Raw genomic sequence first — 19,829 nt, forward strand, 5'->3', positions numbered from 1 at the left:
AAACTTCCTTAGCACATTGGATTATCAGGGCTCAGATGCTCTTCATTGTCATCAAGTAGAGGTACTAAGCCCTCCGATAATACTATCCGAGCTACCGAAATTGGTGTAGTAGAAACACAGGCTGTGTATGTCGTTCATATCGCAGCATGTAATGGAAATTTTGCGGTCCAGCGGCTGGCGCATCTGTATAGTAGCCGGGCCCGTACTAGGCGCTGCCGTTGACCTTGCGTCCCTGAATGAGACCACGAATACCGCCCTTGCCACCTACTTCGCGAATGATGGCATTTATGCTCAGGTCGGCACCAATGTTGATCTGGACCTCGACCTTCCCTCCCTTCTTGACACCACGGACTGCGGCTTCGCTCAACACTTGTCCAACCTTCCATGTCTTTTCCCGTAGCTCCTCTTCCTCCTCCTCGCTGTCGTCGTCGCTGTCATCCGAATCATCCTCGTCTTTTTCAGCCTTGGGCTTTGGCTCTGGCTTCGTAACCTTGATGTGTCGTGAGCCTTCTGCAAGCTTGATGAGCACGTCACCTCCCTCTCTTGGCGTTGTAATGGTCGCAGTACGTCGGACAGGTAGTTGTGTCTCCGCGTCAACGATGGCGTGGAAAACGCCAGAGGACTCATCACCCGAGATGCACAGCACACCAACAGCGGTGGAAAGGTGGGGTGTGACAGTGACCATAGGGTGGGTGCTTTGTTCGATGTCCTCAAGCTCGAACTCCTGGATAAGGCTGGCCTGGATAGCAGCACCACGGGCTGACAATTCCGAGGGGTTGATGGCTGATGGGGATGTGGAAGGTGCGAGGACGGTGGTGGATTCCGGGAAGGCTGAGCGTACCGCTGAAGCGACCTTGGGAGTGTGAGAGTTACCGCCAGCCAAGATGATCTCGGAGATGTCGAGAGGATCCAAGTTGGCCTTCTCCACAGCTTGGGTGACAAGACGGGTGAAAGCAGTGAACAACTTGCTCCCCAGGAGATCGTAGCGGGTGCGGTTGATGGTTGCTGTGAAGTCGGTGCCGCCTACTAAGCTCTCGACGGAGAAGTTGGCGGTAGTACCAATGGAAAGCGCCTTCTTGACAGCTTCGCACTCGAGCTTCAACTTGGCCAACGATCGGTCATTCTCCCGAGGGTCGCCGGCCGACTTGTGCTTCTTGAGGAACTCCTTGGCGAAATGGTCCATGAGGACTTGGTCGAGCTTGGAGCCACTGACATCGTAGTCGTGTAAAGTGGCCAGGATAGTGTAAATGCCGCCACGGGACGCAACCACAGCCACGTCCGAACGGGTACCTCCCAGATCGGCGACGACGATGATCTTGTCAGCCAACTGCGCACCAGGACGGGCATCGTATGCCAGGACAGCAGCTGTGGGCTCGTGGATGAACTGTAGGACCTCGATGCCAGCATTTGTCGAAGCCTTCTTAAGGGCCTCCTTCTGGGCATCACTGAAGTTTGTGGGTACGGTGATGACGGCGGCGTTGACCTCTTTTCCAAGGTAGTCGGAGGCAGAGCTCCGTAGTCTCTTCAGGTGACGTGTTGTGGCATCGATAACGGATACGGTGTTCTCCTGCTCGTCGGCGCTGTCGCGGATGTTGAACGCAACGCCGTCTTCGTGCTGTACGGGATGGGCCGACTGGTGGCATGGGGAGGGGTCTATCGATTTGTAGCTGCAGGGTGTCAGTCGACGTGGTTTGACAGGAAGGACAGGAATGCCTACTCTTGGCCGAGGAAGTCGCGGAAGTAGGCGACTGTGTTCTTCGCATTGCGGACGAATTGGGTCTTGGCCTGGCCTCCGTGTAGTTCTTCTCCCTCGACATAGGACAGGGCAGTGGGAATCTGACGGTCTTTTCAAGTGTTAGCAGTCGAGGGGATCCAGGGCGTGCAGCAGGCGGCGTACCTCCGTCTTCGTTGGCGATGACCTCTGCTTTGCCTTCCTGTTGTGTGTCAGAAACATGCAGAGACATCGGCGCCAGACATGGGCACTTACACCCGAGGTGAAAGCAATGGAACTGTACGAGTTGCCAAAGGATATTCCTATCGCGACTCGCTGCGCGGGGTCCGCTTGCGCACTCATCTTGCGCGGGGAGACGTTTTCGGGCTACGGAAAGAGGGTTCGAGTCAAAGGAAAGCCGTTCGGTATCGTCAAGAAAGCGGCAGGAGCAGGTGGACAGAAGATAGCCGGCTGTGGTAGCGTTTGTAGCGCGTGTGTTTCTTCGCGGCTAAGAAATTCAGAGTCGTGCATTTTTCTCGGAAGCGCACGGGCTTCTCGGAATGAGCTCACTCGAGGGACGGCGCATGTTACCAGGTGCTCTACCACACCCAAGGACACCACTTTGCGAGCACTACCATGGCAGCGTCGGCCACTATTGTACTGCCCGGCGACAACATCGCGCAGAGCGCCCTGCCAACTGGCACAGGCAAAAAGAAGACGCTCACCCTCGGACCCGGTTTGCGACACACGCCGCCAGACACGGTCACGGCCACGGTCGCGGGCGCGCTCGTGACAGACAACAAGAAGAACGCTGCTTCGGTCGAGTACAACACTGGAAGAGTGAGAAACATATTTTGTCTCTTCCAGCATACTTGCTAATCCACTCGGCAGTACCTTCCTTTTGCAGGCGACCTCGTCATCGCGACTGTGAATGGCTCTGCCGCCGAGAACTTCAATTGCCTCCTCACCCCGAACACGCCGGCTGCGACCCTTCCCCACTTAGCCTTCGAGGGCGCGACCAAAAAAACACGACCTCAGCTGCCCCCAAACTCCCTGGTCTACTGTCGCGTCGCGAGTGCCGGCAAGGACCTACCGTCAGAGCTCACCTGTGTTGATCCCTCTACGGGCAAGGGCGAAGGTCTTGGTCTGCTAAAGGGGGGTATGGTGTTCAAGATCAGCCTGGGTATGGCACGGAGGATGCTTGCAGCGCGGGGAGGCATATCTTTATTGGAAACCCTGGGCTCCAAAATCGGCTTCGAGGTTACCGTCGGTCGAAACGGACTTGTGCACGTTGATGGGGGAAACGTAAAGACGACATTGGCGATTGGGCAGGCCATACAAGAGGTGGATGCCGCAGCCCTCGGGGACGAAGCACAGAAGAAGCTTGCTGCCGCGACGCTGAAGCAATGTTAAGGAAGATACGCAGATTGCTATGTCAGACTTTGCAATCGCACGATGCGAGGATGGCGCCATTAGCACGCACGTCGGTCTGTGTGAAGACTAATAGTAGGCGGGCTATTAGCTGTTGGCGGATGACCAGCTGTGAAGGGCAAAACTCGACGTTTGCAACTAACACGCACAGCGCATGAGAGGTCGGCATCCATGTCACTGCCAGGTTGAGTTGTCGACGGATCTTGCATTGTCAGATTTCGTTGACTATCTGCGTCTGATCGCACTGGATGAAAGCTGCTGGAATCTAATGAGCCCACCTGAGTGAATTAGATGTGTTCCAGCGAGAGCGCGTCCGAAGTACCACGATTAGGTCGTCATAGGCGATACATCTCGTTGGAAGCAAGCAGACGCTGCAGAACAATTGCCCAAAAGAGTAGTGTGCTTGTAGGCTGGATGATGAACATGTAATATATTTATATTTCTCTAGTATCTGCGATTGGCACTACGGGTCGTGAGCTCCATGAGACGCGACGTCATCAATAGATCAATCCTCAATCTTTGCCTCATGCCATACTCGTCAGCTCTGAGACCATATGCACAACTCAGGACCCTTTTTATACGAGAGTGCTGTGCATCATCGTGACCCATTCCTGCCAAACCGACGCTGTCGAGCAGTGTTTCATCGTTCTCTTTCAGCAAATTACCTTTAGGGCACAACGCGCTGGGGGTCTCGGGGGAACAGGCTGCACATCCTAATGTTAGGCAATCCGAGCCAGAACTGTACAATCCTCTCCAGACCGAAACCGCCTCCGGCGTGCGGCGGGCAACCATACTTGAAGCAGTCTACGTAGTCCTTGGTTCCAGCACCGGCGGGATCAATCGGAGGATCGTGCTTGCGCATCTGCTCTGCGAGCAGCTCTGAGTGATGGATACGCTGCGCACCCGAGCAGATTTCTTGACCCCTCATGAACATGTCATAAGAGTTCGAGAGAGCAGGGTCGGCGGGTGACGGCATCGTGTACGCGGGACGGATAGCGAGAGGGAATTGGTCCAGAGTGTAGAAGTCGGTGTTGTACTTCTCGAGAACAAGACGACCAAGCAGCTTCTCTTGAGGTGTTCTGGAAACGTTAGTCAAGCCTTGAGGATTTCTTCTTCGCACTTACGTCAAATCGTCGTAGTCTCCAAGCTCCTCACCAGCCTCGCACAGCATCTTGATACCCTCTTGGAAAGGAATCCTGGGCACGTTTCCGGACTGAGGAAGCTTGAATTCATCGACGTGATACACTCCTCTTACAAGTTCTGTCTCTTTCTTGTACCGTGCGTTGAGCTCGTTGAAGATGAAGAGCATGAGGTCTTCCAGCACACTCATGACTTCATGGTAGTTCTCCTGGAATTCCATCTCAAGATCCAGTCCAGTGAACTCGGTCAAGTGACGGGCTGTGTTGGAGTTCTCGGCGCGGAATACAGGACCGATCTCCATGACCTTTTGGAAGCGGGAGGCGATCAACATTTGCTTGTAGAACTGTGGTGACTGAGCAAGGTAGGCGGGGCGACCGAAGTACTTCAGCTCGAAGACGTTAGCACCTCCCTCTGAGGCAGCTCCACTAGATGTCGTGTTAGTATTCAAAGCGAGCCACGACACGAGTAACATACAGAATCTTTGGAGTATGCACCAGAACGAAGCCCTTCTTCGAGAGGAACTCCTGGAACAAGGCGCAAACACCGCTCTTGATGACGAAGATAGATTGGTTGATCTTGGCTCGCAGATCAAGCGTTCGGTTGTTCAACCTTGTGTTCAGACTGACGAGTGGGCGCTCGCCACCTTCCTCCTCTTTCTGATCCTCTTCCGCAGCAGTCTCAGTCGGCATGGGCCGCTCCGCGTCCGACACTTGAAGCGGTAGCGGAATCTCAGCACTGGCCTCGACGAACAACTTCTGGACATGGATCTCAAAATCGGTGATGCTGGCACTCTTTATGGGCTCCTTCACACGCTTGACTATTCCCGTAACGACGAGTGTGCTCTCGGTGCTAACGTTGCCGCAGAACTTGACCATCTGCTTGCTCAGCTTGTCGCTGGCCGCAACGACAGCCTGCACAGTGTTGAGGTTTTGTCGCAGGTTCAAGAAAGCGAGTTTCGCAGATTGCACCCTTGCATTCTCAACCCAGCACCTGAATGTAATCTCCTTGTCCTCATTGTTGGCGACATCGGTAAGCTCGGTGCGCGGAGTTCCCGTAGGCTTGTACTCTTTGGATCCAATGAGGGGAAGTTCGCCGTATGCGCCTGCGGACACGTCGGCGCCGTCGTCGACTTCTTTCTTGGTACGCTCAGCGAGTTCGCGGGCTTTGGCTGCGGCCTTCTTCTCGGCCTGGGCTACTGTCAATATTATGGACTTGACATAAAGAGACTCTACTGACCTTCTCTTTCTCTTTCTGCGCCTTCTTCAGCGCGTTCTTGGAGGGCGGCTCAGCGCCAGCAGATGCAGCGTCACTCATTGTGGTTGGATTGGGGGGTTTTCGAGTCGCGTTGTTCTATAGTCAGACGTGTGCTGGGGACTCACATTTCCATAGTGGGGCAGCCGTGGATGAATCACAGCCCCGCTATCCCCGCGGCGTCATAGCCAACTACGGGATCCTTGAACACCTGGGCTGTCTACGTACAATACAATGCTCACCTGATGGCTTGAATAGTTCAGGATACATGTTTCAGCTCTCATACAATCACTAACTAATGTAACTGGGTATAGTAAAAATTGTCATTCCCGCTCAAACCCAATGCTTCCCAGACGCCCTGCAGCAAAACAAGCCGCTATGCTTCATGGTTCAAAAAAGGTCATGTCCTCAACAATCGTCGTGTGGTTCAGCCGCCAGCGCAACTATCTCATTCTCTTTGCAGTCTCTCACTGCTGGGTGTCGTCGATAGTCAATCTTCAGCCAACGATGGACGTTCGACTGGAGGTCGACGCGCTCGCATTCCCATCCCAAAGTTTTACTGTCTTGACAGCCGAATGCTTTGGTTCGTGACATGAGAATATATTGACGTGAGTGTCGTTGGCAGCCGCCGCAGCAATCATCAGTCGATGAGGGTGAAATGCAGTGACCGAGATAGGAGCAGATCGATCGCGAAGGAAACCCGAATAGGGCTCTAGGTGCGACACAGGTTGGCCGTTGTTGATGTTGAAAATCTTCACACGATGTCGTTGCGTGCCACTACATACGTTAACGTTAATATGTTTCGTACTCTTGGAATGTAATGAGCACTTACGTGGCAAAAACAGGAGCATGTTCATGAACGCTGAGCGTCCTTAGGGTGTCGGAAGTTGCTTGGATAGTCTTCACACTTCGGTCCCAGCGAATGTCCCATAGCTTGACTTCACCGCCACGGCAGCCGCTCACAAGTTCACGCTGTCCACCACGCTGCAGGTGAACGTTGGTGATCCATTGCTTGTGCTCTTTCCAGACCTTGACCATGGCGGTGGCGGGCTTTTGGCGTTGATCGTATACTCGGATGGCACCATCACCAAAACCAGCAACAAAGACGTCTCCCTCGACTTGATCAGAGGTCAAGGATGTAATGCAAGAACCTGATCGTGCGGGAAGGTCCTACTCAGATCAGCTACGACATCACGGATACGGAGAGCGCAACTTACATTGGTGCATACTTCGGTCCCAGCGTTCCATACGCGAATGACCTTGACGTCGCCAGCAACTAGGATGAGACCTCTTCCTTGCTGCCAATCGAATACCAGACCGGCGTTCTTGTTACTTGAAACAAGATCGGTAAGCGCGCGGAATCCTGTCACTAGTTCTGTCTCTCCTTTACGGTCGTAATTCCGGAATATCTTGATTACACCATCAGAGGATCCTGTCATTAATAATGCCTGGTCGTCCTCGTTGATGAATCGCACGTCCGTTATTCTCGATTCGGGAGGGTTCCCGTTAGAGAAAGAGTTGATTCTGTTGACCGACTTTGAGTAGTCGAAAATGTTGACGGTATCCCGTGTATCTGTCACTACGAGATGGTCCTCAAATTGGTGAAAACACATCTTGGCAGGTTGGCTGAGGTTGTCGAAATATCCTCGTGGCACATCCCAACGATTGGAAACGGCAATGTCCTTCAACGGCTGAGTCTCGGCAATGATCCTGTCGTTACGGTTCCTCCGCCAGAGTCTGCCATTATAATCGGTACTTCCTGGTTCGTCGGCTTCTGTAGGCTTCATCTGAGGTTCGCGGAAGTACTCTACGGACCATTCGAAGAATACACTCTTGAGTGGGATCTCTGGTTTCTCCGTCAAGTTCCTGTTCTTGAACCCTCGCGAGGTTGGCTGCTCTACGGTGTGATACTTTTCAGGTGTCTGAGGGCGAGAGACCGCGGGAGTGTGGGCATCATCGGCAGCGGATCTCCCTGAAGATTTCTGTCGAGGGCTTGCTGAATCTTGGCCTGCCCAGAGATTCTTCAGCGAAGCACCGACACTCGTGGACTTTCGGATGCCACCGAAGAGTGACAAGTAGGTTGAGTCTTTGGTCGGTGTTGGGGGGTTCGAGGCTTTTTGCGGCGCAGAAGTCTCTTCTACTGCACGGCGCATGGGTCGAGGAGCTGGCGCGTTTTGGAGAGCTTCGTCTAGTTGGGGCTGTACAAACTTGGCTAGAGACGACTCGATAAGCGATATCAGGATGTAATCAACAACAATTCCAGCGTCTTTGGCGATCTCCGGATGCGGATCGACTGACATGACCAGCAACTCTTTCCAAATGGCAGAGTATATGGTGTTTTGCGAACAAGACGTCGATTCGGAAGCACTGCCCGTAGCTCCTGTACGTGCTTTCATATGGAGCGCATCGGGGTTCTTGTCATCAGATTGCTTTGTGTCTGAGTTGGCGTAGTCCTCCGATAGTTGCTCGAATGCGGCGACGATAAACCGGGTCTTGTAGCGGGCAACGAATGTTGAGAAGAAGATGAGAAGCTCTTTGCGCACCATACTATTACCGTCCATGGTCATAATGAGGATCATAGACGCGATGGACTCTTCGATGTTGGCCACCTGTGGGGTAACATCGCGGATACCAAGGAAGGACGCCAATGCATGCAGCATCGCTGCCCGGACCTCAGCGACGGGATCCACGATTAGCTCGCAAAGTCGTTCATGTGCCATGCACCGTATGCCGACCCACTTGGCTTCTTCGTAGTTGACCCAGAGCTTGCTCAAACAAAGGCACGACCACTGCCTGAGCAACGGGTTCTGCATATCTTTGAGATGATCCAAGCAGCTCTCTACAAGCTCTGTGCTAAGTGAAGCACGTTGTCCTTGGTTGTAGTCTTTGCAAAACATGGAGACTATAAAGGCACACATTGCGCGGTGTTCGCTTGCGTTCTGAATGGGTATACCTGCTTGAGTTTAGCTAACGGGCAGTCTTTCGGATTGAATTTTGAATACCAGAATTGGGATTGAATATATTAATGAAGTACTGGTAGCCGTTGTCCTTGAGAAGATCGGCTTGGCAGGATTGGTCGACTGCGAGAATTCGGGCCCAGATGAATACCATGACTGGCTTGAGCTCGTTTGCTTGCGATTGTAGTAGCTTGAGGACATATGGGAAAATGCCAATGCTGAGTGCAAGATTTACAGCCCAAGGGCCATGGTCTAAGAAACTCGACAGCAGGATCAACGCTCGGAGACGATGCACTTGACTAAGCAGTACTTGGAGCACTATAGGAAGTTGTTCCGGTACCTTTTGCTCCACAGCGCCCTGTGTCAGGTATACCTCGAAAGCGGTCAGCTGTTCAGAGAAGAAGTCGGAGTGTTTGTAGTTGAAATCTTTCTCTCCCCGTGCTTCAGCCTGCAGATCCGGCAGCTGGGCCAGGATCAGCTCAACGGCCAAGTCCCAACTGCGCCAGAGCGGGTGGTTGTGTGTTTGGGGGATCTCGGGATGGGAGACGGGATTGCAGTGGTATGCGCGCATGACGCGCTGTGCTAGAAGATAGTTGCGGAATAGAGCGGCAACCATCAAATCTTGCCGGAACAGTTTCTTGAACAGAGGTTTGGAGAGAGAGTTCCACGCGATGGTATCGGTAATGGCTGTGAAGATCCAGTTCAGCTCACCAATAGGCGTTCTACGCTCAGAGACTTTGCCTGGAATATTGTGGGCATCTCGTAGGCTGACCTTGCTCGGGAGTGGGTTTTGCAAGATGAAGAAGCGTACGGCCATGGTTATGGGGTCAGTCAGACAGGATGTGAAAATATCAGCAGGCAGCTCGGGGTTAGTAGGGAGAGACTCGCGCTCTCTGCATGCTGCCAAATGGATGCAATCGCTGAAATCGACATGCTCGACGCTGGGATCTCTCCGGCGCGCCTCCTCGAACTCAGCCTGGTGTTTCTCGGCAAAGCGGTTGAAGTTGCTGATGATGAGGCCAGCATCGGAGCAGTCATAGACGAACAGACTAGGCGCGCCGATCCAGGATTGCAAGTCGTAGAGCGACAAGGGAATGTACTGTGTGTAGTTTCTGTTGAAGACCCAGATCTCGCCGGAAGACGTTGGTTTGGGCACGCCATGGCCGTTGTAGTGGAACAAGACTCGCTCATTGCGGGCATTCCGGCGCAGAGTCGACGCGTATTTCCTCGTCTCTTCGGTTGTGGGGTCCAGCAGCAGTTTGTAGCGCGTGCGCATGCTCAGCTGCTCGTACTGGGTCTGGAGGGCCTTTCCGATCTGGTTCATAGGCGTGTGGCCGGGCGTCTGGGAGGTCACCGTCGGGTCGATCCAGCACTCCTCCTTGGCACACGGGTTGGTCTTGATGACGTCTGGGGGATCAACGCCAATGTTGAGGCAGAGAGCGAGGACAGCCGAGACGGTCTTGAGGCGGTCCCGCATGCGCCATTCTTGGACAGGGAAGGCACAGTCCTGGTTCTTGGGGTGGCCGCCCGTCTCGTGCTTCTTATCGGTGTAGTACATGAAGAAGTTTGAGGTGAGCAGGTTGCTGTACTCCTCCGAGTTGAGCTGGTCGTCCCAGCCATGGCGGATCTTGAAGTGGCCGTCGACGCTTCCCTCGTCGGTGCTCTCGGGCGGGAGGGCAGGATGGCGCGGCCCAAAGTCGCTCTTCGCGCGCAACATGCTGGGACGGGCAGACTGAGGGCCTATCGAGGCAGGGCGGGCAGGCGGCGCATCGTGGTCATCGGGAGAGGCAGGCGCTGCATCGGCGGCGGCAGCGGTGCTGGGGCGCGAGGAGGCCGCGGGCTCGGGGTGGTGGGCGCCGTTCATGTCGAGGGGCGCGGGGGCGTGCGAGGCAAGCGGATTGGGGTGCGTGTGGCCGCTGGCAAGAGGCAGTTGGTCGGCGGTTCTCATGGTGAGCTTCAGCGAGCAGCGACGGTCGTGACGGGGCCCATAGCGCGAGGCGGTGGCAGCGAGACGCGTGTGGGTGAGAGCGACAGGCAGGAGTATGGGCCGTGGCAGTGGATGTCGCGGCAATGGCACGTCTATTGCACAGTTCGCGTGGATCTAGGGCATCAGAGGTGAGGGAGCTCGACAGTGCATGTCGTCGGCGCTAGGCCCAAGCCAGCGCGCGGTGAGAGATGCGCTCCACCGCGACCACGGAAGGCCAGAAGCTCGGGTACAGCGCGGATGCAGACTCGCATGGTTCGGTCGCAATGCTGGCTGGCCAACGGCGCAAACACTGGCTAGCCTCTGCACCATCGCGACGCGCCTCTTGCACTGAGGCGTCTTTGCAGGCCCGTATGCATGCTCCGGCGGCTGCAGCCAATGACGCGGCCCTAGCCTCGTCGGCGTCCGCTGATCCTCCCGGACACTTCTCAGGAGGCGGCGCGCAGAGTGATCAGTTCCCTTGTGTGTCTACCCGTGGCCTGCTCAATCTCTAGGACGTGTCGCCCTTGGTACTGCTGCGCCGTTTGTCTACCTCGCATCCTCAGCAGGCCATAATACATCCCCCAAAAGTGGCCGCCGCCCATCCCTACCACGCTCTGCTGTCCTCTCCCCAGCCGTACGACATGCGCGCGCGCCCCGTCCATTGCTCTGCCTAATTACCTCATCCTCGCCAGCCCAGCCTCTGCGTGCGCTCCGCCTCTCCTCCCTCTGTCTCTGCATCCCAGGCCGAATGCGTGCGCGATAGGCCCCGGCCGCTCCTGCACCACCGCCCTCGCACCTCCGCCGCCGCCATGTCCTTTCTCTTTGGCAAGAAGAGCAAGCAGCAGTCCAATACATTGCCGCCAGCAACAAGGGAAATCACCTCGTCGCATGGCCCCGGCCAACAACCCCCAGCCGTCAATGGCACTGGCTCACGCGAACTCGAGAAGCCCCGTGGCGGGCCCCCGTCCCAGACACCCACGCCTGGCACCAGTGTGAACAACTCGTTGAGCTCCCTCCAGAATCCTGCAAATGCGCCCACCCCCGAGCCCAAGGCCCTGCGGGAGAAGGCCGACACCAACATTCAGGTACGCGCCATCGCAACTTCCCCGTGCCGCGCCTGTGCTGACTGCGACAGAACACGAACCCCAGATTTGCCGGCAATTCGCCAGACTCGCCTTACCCCTGGTCCTCCCGCCGCCTGAACTTCACCGCAGGCAATCCGTTCCCGCGATACGGCGCTGCCATCAATGCCACGGCTTCCAAGGATGGCACCATCTACCTTATGGGTGGATTGGTGGGCGGCGCGACCGTCAAGGGTGATTTGTGGCTGACAGAAATGGGCAACGGCAGCATGGCCTGCTATCCCATCTCCACCACGGGAGACGGCCCTGGTCCTCGCGTCGGTCACGCCAGTTTGCTCGTTGGCAATGCATTCATCGTCTTTGGAGGAGACACCAAACTGGCTGACAACGATGACCTGGACGATACCCTGTATCTCCTCAACACATGTGCGTAGAGCCTGGAATGCCCTATAACTCCGACTAACGTGTCGCAGCTACAAAACACTGGTCGCGCGCACTACCACAAGGCCCCCGTCCCACCGGTCGCTACGGACACACCCTGAACATCCTCGGCTCCAAGATATACATTTTCGGCGGACAGGTTGAGGGCTTCTTCTTCAACGATCTAGTAGCTTTCGACCTGAATTCATTGCAGTCTTCGGCCAGCCGATGGGAAGTGTTACTACCAAACACCAAGGAACAGGCTTCTCCACAGGGCAGATCCCCACCAGCCCGCACCAATCACTCGGTGGTGACTTGGAACGACAAGCTCTATCTGTACGTATCCCATTTTCTTGCCTTATTCAAACCTTGATTGACTGATTGTTTTCAGCTTCGGTGGCACAGACGGCATCACCTGGTTCAACGATGTCTGGACCTATGAGCCGCGTTCCAACGCGTGGACGGAGCTCGACTGCATTGGTTACATTCCCGTAGCCCGCGAAGGCCATTCTGCCGCCCTCGTAAACGACACCATGTACATCTTTGGCGGGCGCACTCAGGAAGGCGTTGATCTGGGCGACCTTGCAGCGTTCCGGATTTCCTCCCGCCGCTGGTACATGTTCCAAAACATGGGCCACTCCCCGTCAGCCCGATCAGGACATAGCATGACCGCATTTGGAAAGCACATCGTCGTCTTGGCTGGCGAGCCCAGCTCTTCAGTTAGTGACAGGAACGAGCTCAGCCTTAGTTACATACTGGACACATCCAAGATAAGGTATCCGCCCAATGAAAGTGCTCCTCCGCCACAACCGCAGAACACCCAGCGGAAGATGAGTGGTGGTGAGAGAAGCAATGTTCCTCCCGCTAAAGTCGGCTCCCCTCCAACGCGCGAGAGCATGATGTCCGGCCCCCAAATGACAAGAGCCCCAGAGAATATGGGCAACGGCATTAACCCAGGATCACGGCTGCCTCGTGCAGCTAATCAGGGGCCTCCAGGCCCTCCACCACTCCAGCAGCCTCCACAACCTCGTGAGAATGGCGTTGTCGTACAGGGTGCCGCGAAGCCCAGGAGCAAGACTCCCACCAAAAACGAACGCGGATACGGCCCACCTATCGATACGGGAGCTGTATCCGCCGTGGATAGAGACAACATGTCACCCATGACCCGCGACAGCCCGTCTACGAATGACATGCAAAGGAAGGCTTCGGATGCTGTAAGCCAACGTACCCCGAAGGAGTCTATGGACACTATGCGCACCGCTAGCACCACCGTTTCACGGAACACGTCCAAGTCTCACCGTGCGCAAGCTTCTCAAGATAGTACAGACCAGGCAACGAGGCAGTCTTTCGAAACACAGCAGCATCGCGGCTTTGTCCGTGACGCTGATCAATTACCCAGCGAAGGCCTGAAGAACGCATCGCTCGCCAACGACCAGAGAAATGCTGACCTGGTCAGAGAACTTGAGCACGTCAAGAGTCGCAACGCATGGTACGCCTCCGAGCTTGCACTTGCCCGTCGAGCAGGTTACAGTTCGGGCAACTCCACAAGCCCTGTATTCGATGAACGATCTGCCGACGCGTTTCGAGATGAAGACAGACCTTTGCTGGAGGCGCTTCTAAAGATGAAGACCGAGCTTGAACGAGTGCAAACGTCAATCAAAGCCCAAGGCGACGATGCTGCAAAGAGGATTGCTGAAGTCGAGAGGCAGCGGGATGCAGCTGTCAGCGAAGCCATATACGCCAAAACCAAGTTAGCGGCTCATGGAGGCGGTAGTCAGAACGGAACTCCACAGCCAGATGGAGCTCGAAGCACAAGTACACCTGACGCCGATCGCCTCCAGGACATCAGTCGTCGATTAGCTACATCCTTGGCTGCTCAGGGCGACCTGGCTACCAAGGTGGAGCATTTGACTCGTCAGATTGACGCCGAAAAGAAGGCCAAGCAGCTAGCTGAGGAAACTGCGGAAGCTGCGCAGAAACGCGTACAAGAACTGGACTCGACCCGACAAAAGGCCACGGCTGAATCAGAAAGTCTACGCGCCGAGTTGCACGAAGCTGAGCGTATCGCAAGAGAAGTCTCCACTAGCGCCGCAGAAGCGGAATCGGCATCAAAGCTGCTAGCCATCGACAAGCAAGAGCTGAGCGCCAGGGTTGCTAAGGTGTCCGAAGAATCGAAAACTCAGTCTTCTGTCATCCAATCTCTGCGCGATGCGGTCTTTGCATCTACAGAGAAGTCAACATTGTTAGAAAAGAAACTAAACGAGGAGCGGACGCAAAGCGAGAACCTGCGCCAGAAGTTGGGCCAGCTTCGTAGCGAATACGAGGCACGCGTCCTGGAACTGGAGACTACGACACAGAAGCTTCGCGACGCGGAGGAGCTAGCGGAGAGCCATGCAGAAGAGGCACGCCTTCATCGAGCCACTGTTTTCTCTGGTCTGCAAACAATGACGGAACGTTCCGAGCACGATGGCGCAAATGCCGATGAGCGCGTTGTGGTGCTGCAACAGCAAGTCGAAGCTGCAAATGCCATGGCTCGCAAGAACCAGACAGCGGCTGATCAAGCGTCGGAGAAGCTTCGACGAGCAGAAGAACGAATCGCCGGTCTTGAGGCCTATCAAGAGCAATCTAGTCGTGAGGGACTGACCATCCGTAAACAATTACAACAGGCCATGCGAGATGTACAGCTCTCCGAAGCTGAACGTACCGAGCTTCGCCAACAACACGAACGTCTGCGTCTTGAGAGCAATGCGTTTGAAGTTCAGCTCAAGACTCTTCGCAATCTTCTTGATGAAAGAGGTGTGAACCCTGTCGACACGCGACGCTCGAGGGTACTAGACAGTCCTAACTCAAGATTTGGCACGCCTGAGTTCAACCGCGTTCGTGAGCTGGAACAACAGGTGGATGCTATGACTAAAGCACACGAGGAGTTGCGTGCCATGTTCGAGGAGCGTGAACATGAGGTCAGTAAAGAATGGGAGGAGAAACTACAGGCGCTTCACAACGACCACCAAGCTGCCGTCAAGTACCTCCGGGGTACAGAGAAGATGCTTTCGAAGATGAAACAGGAGCTTGATCGTTACAAGAGCGCGAACCTGAAGCTGGAGGAAGAACTCACCCAAGCGAGACAAGACAAGCGTAGCCCTGCTGACGAAGCTAATCACGCCGAGTTGGACGCAGAACGCACGGCACTCCGCTCGGAGTTGGACAAGTCGCGGGAGAACATGGAAGCTACCGTTTCGCGTTTCGAGACCCAGCTGTCCAAACTGCAGTCCGACCTGGCTTCTGCTCGCGCCGATGCCGAGACGGCAACGAACGCCACGAAGCAGGCCGAGCACCAGGCGGCTCAGTTCCAGGCAGACCTCGAATCGCTTCGCCGACAGTATGCACAGACAGAAGAGCGTGCACGCGAAGCTGAGAGCCGCGTCCAAATGTTCCTCGATCAGTTTGAGACATCGGTCGACAACTACCGTCGCCAATCCCAGGTTCCGGCTGAGAACGCTCACCCTGAACACAGTCGCCACCGCGCACACGATAGCGTTGCATCGGCCGAGTCTCTGTACAGCCACAACGATGGCTCCAGCACGCCAGAAGCCATCCCCCGCCCTTCGTCTTCGGCTACACGAAACTCTATGGCCCTGGACAACCTTGCTTCTGAATTGGACGCACTCAGGAGTCACTGGGAAACTACCAACAAAGCTTACCGATTGAGCGACCGCTTTGACTTTGAACGCATGCCTGACAACGATAACACTGATGATGTGGATGAACTTTCGCAATGGAGGAAGAGGGTGGAGAGCGACGATGGTCCACAGACTGCAACAGGCAGTCAGGACCCAAAATCTGTTCAGCCGGCTGCAACCATGATCTCGCCTACACAAGTCCACGGATCTTCGTAAAGGCACACACGAACCTTGAAACGCTTTACTGCTACCTGATGGATTGGACATGTGTTCAGCGATTTGTAAGGCGTAATTTGGTTTTTTACAATTTCTTCTTCTCGTGGTACCATCGTGTTTCGATGGGATTTCGTTTTATACCATTTTTGCTATTGCGGGATCATTGACTGAAGACTCTTGAGCTTCTTGCACCTTGGTCCACTTTCTGGCACTCAATTGATGTTGCTCAGTCTGGGCATCAATGACGTAGCGGTTTGCAAATCATGTCATGGATGTCAGAGGAGTTTATTGATTCAGGAACAACCACTGGCAAATGTAGGATTTTGATATCTTAATGTATATGATTTGGTATTTCAAAAATTGAGCCTTTGGCGCCCGCAAATTTGTTCACTTTGTTATTGTGCGAGAAAGAGGCTATTGCTCAGACGGGGCGCGGTTTGTGTAAAAGTGAAGGTGAAGGGGACTCGACGCTACTAGCGCCCCGACCTCGTCGCTCTCCCACGTGGCACAATAGGAACGACGGGCTCTGATTTGCCAGGACCGACCAAACAATACGGTGATATGAAAGTTACAAGCATCTTCGAGCTCCAGAATGGGACTTTGTACAGGAAAAAATCACGCACTATTGTCCGACGTCTCGACAATGGAGAAAACGATACACACGGGCTTAGAGCTAGTATAACATCTCTACAGCTTCTGGTCCTTCTCCTGCTTGCAACCTACTTTCTACTCACCAACTTCTATCTTTGCTCAATTTCTTCTTCTTCTTTCAACTTGCCTTGCTTCTGACGCTGGTCGTCTTTACATTCTCACACTCAAACTTCTTCATTACTCGGTCTGGCACCGCTTCTTTCGAGTAACCATGTCTTCACCTCAAGCTTCCAACTCTCCGGCTCGCTCAGAGGGTCCGGATTCGCATGCTGAAGGACGCAACGCTTCTCCTGTTCTTCCTGATGTGCCTGTCGACGCACCTGAAAACTCGACCCCAACCTCGCTTGCTCCTCACTCAGAGCACTCTGATTTGTTCAATACTGTCAGCGACGCCTTCGACGGTATCCCTGACTTGCCTGTCGACGACATCTCCGAACTACCTACCTTCAACTCCTTCGAGCCCATTGATTCCGGTCTTCATCAGCAAGACGACGGCTTGGGTGATCTTTCTGGGTTCCAGTTCGACGCCGACTTTGCTCAACACGAGGATCTCGGCCAAGACGAACAGGCCAATGATCACGGTGCCGTCCACGATGCCTCCGCTACACTTGCAGCAGTACCCACCAACAACCTCAACTTCGACATCGGAAACATGGACTTTGACCACACCTTGTTCGACTGCAACGAGTTCACCGGCAACCAAGACAACGCAGACTTCACTGCCACCAACTCGGAGCTATCTCTACAACATACACTTTCTTCGACTCAGACCCAAGACGGAGGCTGCGTATCTACCGCCGAGGAGCACATTGCACAAGCCTGCAACGAGAAGCCGCAGGTGCCAAAGTACATCAGTTCCGATGCCGAGTTCAACTTTGAGGAGTTCTGTGCACGCTTCCACTCCGGAGAACTCAGTCCAGCTCAACAGGTTAAGGCTGTCGCCGCCTTGACCGAGAAGAAAAAGGACGCCGTATACCAGGATCTGATGCGCTCTCTTGGATTCCAACCGGCCAAGCCAGGTGCTCCGGTCCTGGAGGGAGCTCTCACCGAGGACAACTACTTACCCATTCCATGGGAGCCCGAGGTAGATGAGGATGGATATGAGATTATCCCCATCGAATTCGACGCTCCTGAGCCTGATCCGTCGGATCCACAGCCCATCTATCCAGCATTTAGCGGGCGCTTCAAGACTGGCGCAGCCGCTAGAGCATACCGCAAGCGCGCCCGCGTTCCAAAGAAGGGTCCAGCACCAGATGTTGAGCGCGTCAAGAAGTATGGACGTAAGTTACAGCATATTCATTATTGTTCCAACATGAACTAATCTGATCTCTTCCTAGGCATGTACTGGGTACGCCGTATCTACGATTCCATCATCGACATCTCCGACGTCCGCGACAGCGAGAAGTCTAACCACCTCGTTCGCTTTGAGGAAGAGGCGTACGATTCCACGGATATCGAGGCTACGGCTCACCACGTCTTCGACGAGGCCGTCGCCGTACACACGCGAGGCTGGGTTCGCCCCAATATCTACCACAAGAAGGTGGTTCGCGGCAAGCTCATGGATATCAGCAAGACGAGCGTGGAGAGGCGCTTGGCCCGGATCTGTTTGTTGTTGAAGCACGTGAAGGCGGCGTGCGATGATGCCTTGCGTGGAGGTCTTACTCTTGCGCTCTTGTGCGACAACCCCGAGGCGAGGGGCTCCACCAAAATTTCGAACAACAGTGGCAACGGAAAGCGTGGAAAGAGATTGAAGGTCGTGAAGAAGATGTTGAAGGCTGGGTTCACGGTTGAGACAGATGACGAGGAGTCTGACGAAGAGCATGGCGAGAACGAAGAAGGGGAAGGCGAAGGCGAGGAGCGAAGTTGTGATGAGGTTTGATGGTGATGGTGGCTGCGATGGATGCCGGATCTTCACTGCTTTTCGATCCATTCTTTTTGAGCTCTCTGCTTGAGCGGCTGGTCCGCACAAGAGGCTTAGATGTCCGTTCGATGTCAACTTCCATATCACGTAGCCTTTTTCAAGCTCAGTAGAACTTCACACCTCCAACGCTTTCTACTTCTTGTTTTGTGAACTTTGTCCTCGGTGTCTTTTGTTGGTCCTTATCCGGTGTTTGAGCAGTCTCTTGCATAGCAGCATCTTTCTGTGCCTTCCTCCTCTTCTTACTTTGGAAAAGAGCCTCCTCGTCCTGGATATCTTTCAGAACTATGACATGTCAGCTTCCAGACTGTCTCTAGTCATGTCGTGTTCCAGAGTGTTGGCTTACCCTCAGCCCATTCTCTTTCGTCGGCCTCATTGCCCGTTCCCAAAACCGCTTCTACAGAGACGTCTTCCCCTCTCTGTACACGCTCAATGACCTCTTTCAACACCCCAATCTTCGCTTCGGCTTTGCGAAGGTTGTGTGTCCTCTCCTGCTTCAACCATAATATCTGGATAGCCTGGCTGCCAACGAGCAATCCAAGGATGATGTAGGGGGTAGCGGGGTTCCACTCTTTGCGCCTAGGTCTCTCAGAGCGCGTCTTGAGTGGTGTGGGTATCAGAGAGGCCCAGAAGCTCGGCTGGACAATGCGCGGGAGGGACATGAAGCGTGGGTGGGACAGCGGGTGTGCGAACATGGCGAAAGCGCGCGCGTTCGGACGCGTCGGCGCGAGTAGGGCGGTACGGTGGCCTACGGGCATGCGTAGCAGCTGGCGGAAGAGTCCGGATGGGTCCATGGCTAGACGTTGCTTCGACAGGTGGGCTCAGGGCGCGTGGGATGGAACTTTTGGTATCTCTACCATATTTTCGGATGCAGCGGCTCGAAGTAGTTAGCGCTGTTGGAGATACCGAGGTCCCGCCTGCATCTCGCATCATTGACAGTGCTCGATCAGCGTCATGTCTCTTTACATTCACGACGCTCGAATATGAGTAGATTTGCGAACAAGGAAGGCGCAAGAGGAGCCACAGGAGGCGACGAGGAGGATCTGTCGCCATTCCAGAAAGTCTCGCAATGGTTCGAGGCCATACGCGACAGTGATTACGATGCATGTTACCTTATTGAGTCCGTCGTGCTACTCTAATGCTATATCTGTAGGGCCACGATGCTATCCTTGCGCGAGAACTCAAGATCGAATCAGTTACCTATGCGCCGACAAGCAGCAATCCTCACGAGTCGCGCAATGTTATGAGCTTCACTGTGCCTAAGCAGCTGTGCAACGCTGGTGGTATGCTTCATGGCGGAGCTGTGGCTTTGATCTTTGACATTACGACTTCCATGGCCATTCAACCTTGTATCCGCGAAGGGTTCTGGGATGGTGGACATGTCTCACGTAACTGTAAGTGCAATC

At 54.6% G+C, this 19,829-nt stretch overlaps 7 protein-coding genes across 7 annotated transcripts; 3 read left to right on the forward strand and 4 right to left on the reverse strand.

Moving 5' to 3' along the window:
• Nucleotides 1–205: 205 nt before the first annotated feature.
• On the reverse strand, nt 206–2,074 carry J4E93_001672 (uncharacterized protein; the record flags this gene model as incomplete). The annotated part of the gene is made up of 4 exons (XM_049339622.1): nt 206–1,667; nt 1,718–1,844; nt 1,898–1,934; nt 1,988–2,074. The coding sequence occupies 4 exons, from the start codon at nt 2,072–2,074 to the stop codon at nt 206–208; spliced, it is 1,713 nt and encodes a 570-aa protein (XP_049203579.1).
• A 273-nt stretch (nt 2,075–2,347) lies between these two features.
• J4E93_001673 (uncharacterized protein) lies at nt 2,348–3,124 on the forward strand (the record flags this gene model as incomplete). The annotated part of the gene is made up of 2 exons (XM_049339623.1): nt 2,348–2,551; nt 2,603–3,124. 2 exons carry the CDS (start codon nt 2,348–2,350, stop codon nt 3,122–3,124), a joined length of 726 nt encoding a protein of 241 aa, XP_049203580.1.
• A 685-nt stretch (nt 3,125–3,809) lies between these two features.
• J4E93_001674 (uncharacterized protein) lies at nt 3,810–5,596 on the reverse strand (the record flags this gene model as incomplete). Its single annotated transcript, XM_049339624.1, has 4 exons — nt 3,810–4,221; nt 4,267–4,707; nt 4,757–5,469; nt 5,519–5,596. The coding sequence occupies 4 exons, from the start codon at nt 5,594–5,596 to the stop codon at nt 3,810–3,812; spliced, it is 1,644 nt and encodes a 547-aa protein (XP_049203581.1).
• Nucleotides 5,597–6,030: 434 nt separating this feature from the next.
• On the reverse strand, nt 6,031–10,438 carry J4E93_001675 (uncharacterized protein; the record flags this gene model as incomplete). Its single annotated transcript, XM_049339625.1, has 4 exons — nt 6,031–6,310; nt 6,366–6,703; nt 6,751–8,486; nt 8,536–10,438. The coding sequence occupies 4 exons, from the start codon at nt 10,436–10,438 to the stop codon at nt 6,031–6,033; spliced, it is 4,257 nt and encodes a 1,418-aa protein (XP_049203582.1).
• Nucleotides 10,439–11,265: 827 nt separating this feature from the next.
• On the forward strand, nt 11,266–15,854 carry J4E93_001676 (uncharacterized protein; the record flags this gene model as incomplete). Its single annotated transcript, XM_049339626.1, has 4 exons — nt 11,266–11,541; nt 11,592–11,964; nt 12,012–12,294; nt 12,350–15,854. The coding sequence occupies 4 exons, from the start codon at nt 11,266–11,268 to the stop codon at nt 15,852–15,854; spliced, it is 4,437 nt and encodes a 1,478-aa protein (XP_049203583.1).
• Nucleotides 15,855–16,716: 862 nt separating this feature from the next.
• Nucleotides 16,717–18,384, forward strand: J4E93_001677 (uncharacterized protein; the record flags this gene model as incomplete). The annotated part of the gene is made up of 2 exons (XM_049339627.1): nt 16,717–17,785; nt 17,843–18,384. 2 exons carry the CDS (start codon nt 16,717–16,719, stop codon nt 18,382–18,384), a joined length of 1,611 nt encoding a protein of 536 aa, XP_049203584.1.
• A 145-nt stretch (nt 18,385–18,529) lies between these two features.
• Nucleotides 18,530–19,217, reverse strand: J4E93_001678 (uncharacterized protein; the record flags this gene model as incomplete). The annotated part of the gene is made up of 2 exons (XM_049339628.1): nt 18,530–18,708; nt 18,770–19,217. 2 exons carry the CDS (start codon nt 19,215–19,217, stop codon nt 18,530–18,532), a joined length of 627 nt encoding a protein of 208 aa, XP_049203585.1.
• Nucleotides 19,218–19,829: the final 612 nt, after the last annotated feature.

The sequence above is a fragment of the Alternaria ventricosa genome (genome assembly GCF_023758065.1).
Source record: "Alternaria ventricosa strain BMP 2768 chromosome Unknown scaffold_2, whole genome shotgun sequence".
Taxonomy (NCBI): domain Eukaryota; kingdom Fungi; phylum Ascomycota; class Dothideomycetes; order Pleosporales; family Pleosporaceae; genus Alternaria; species Alternaria ventricosa.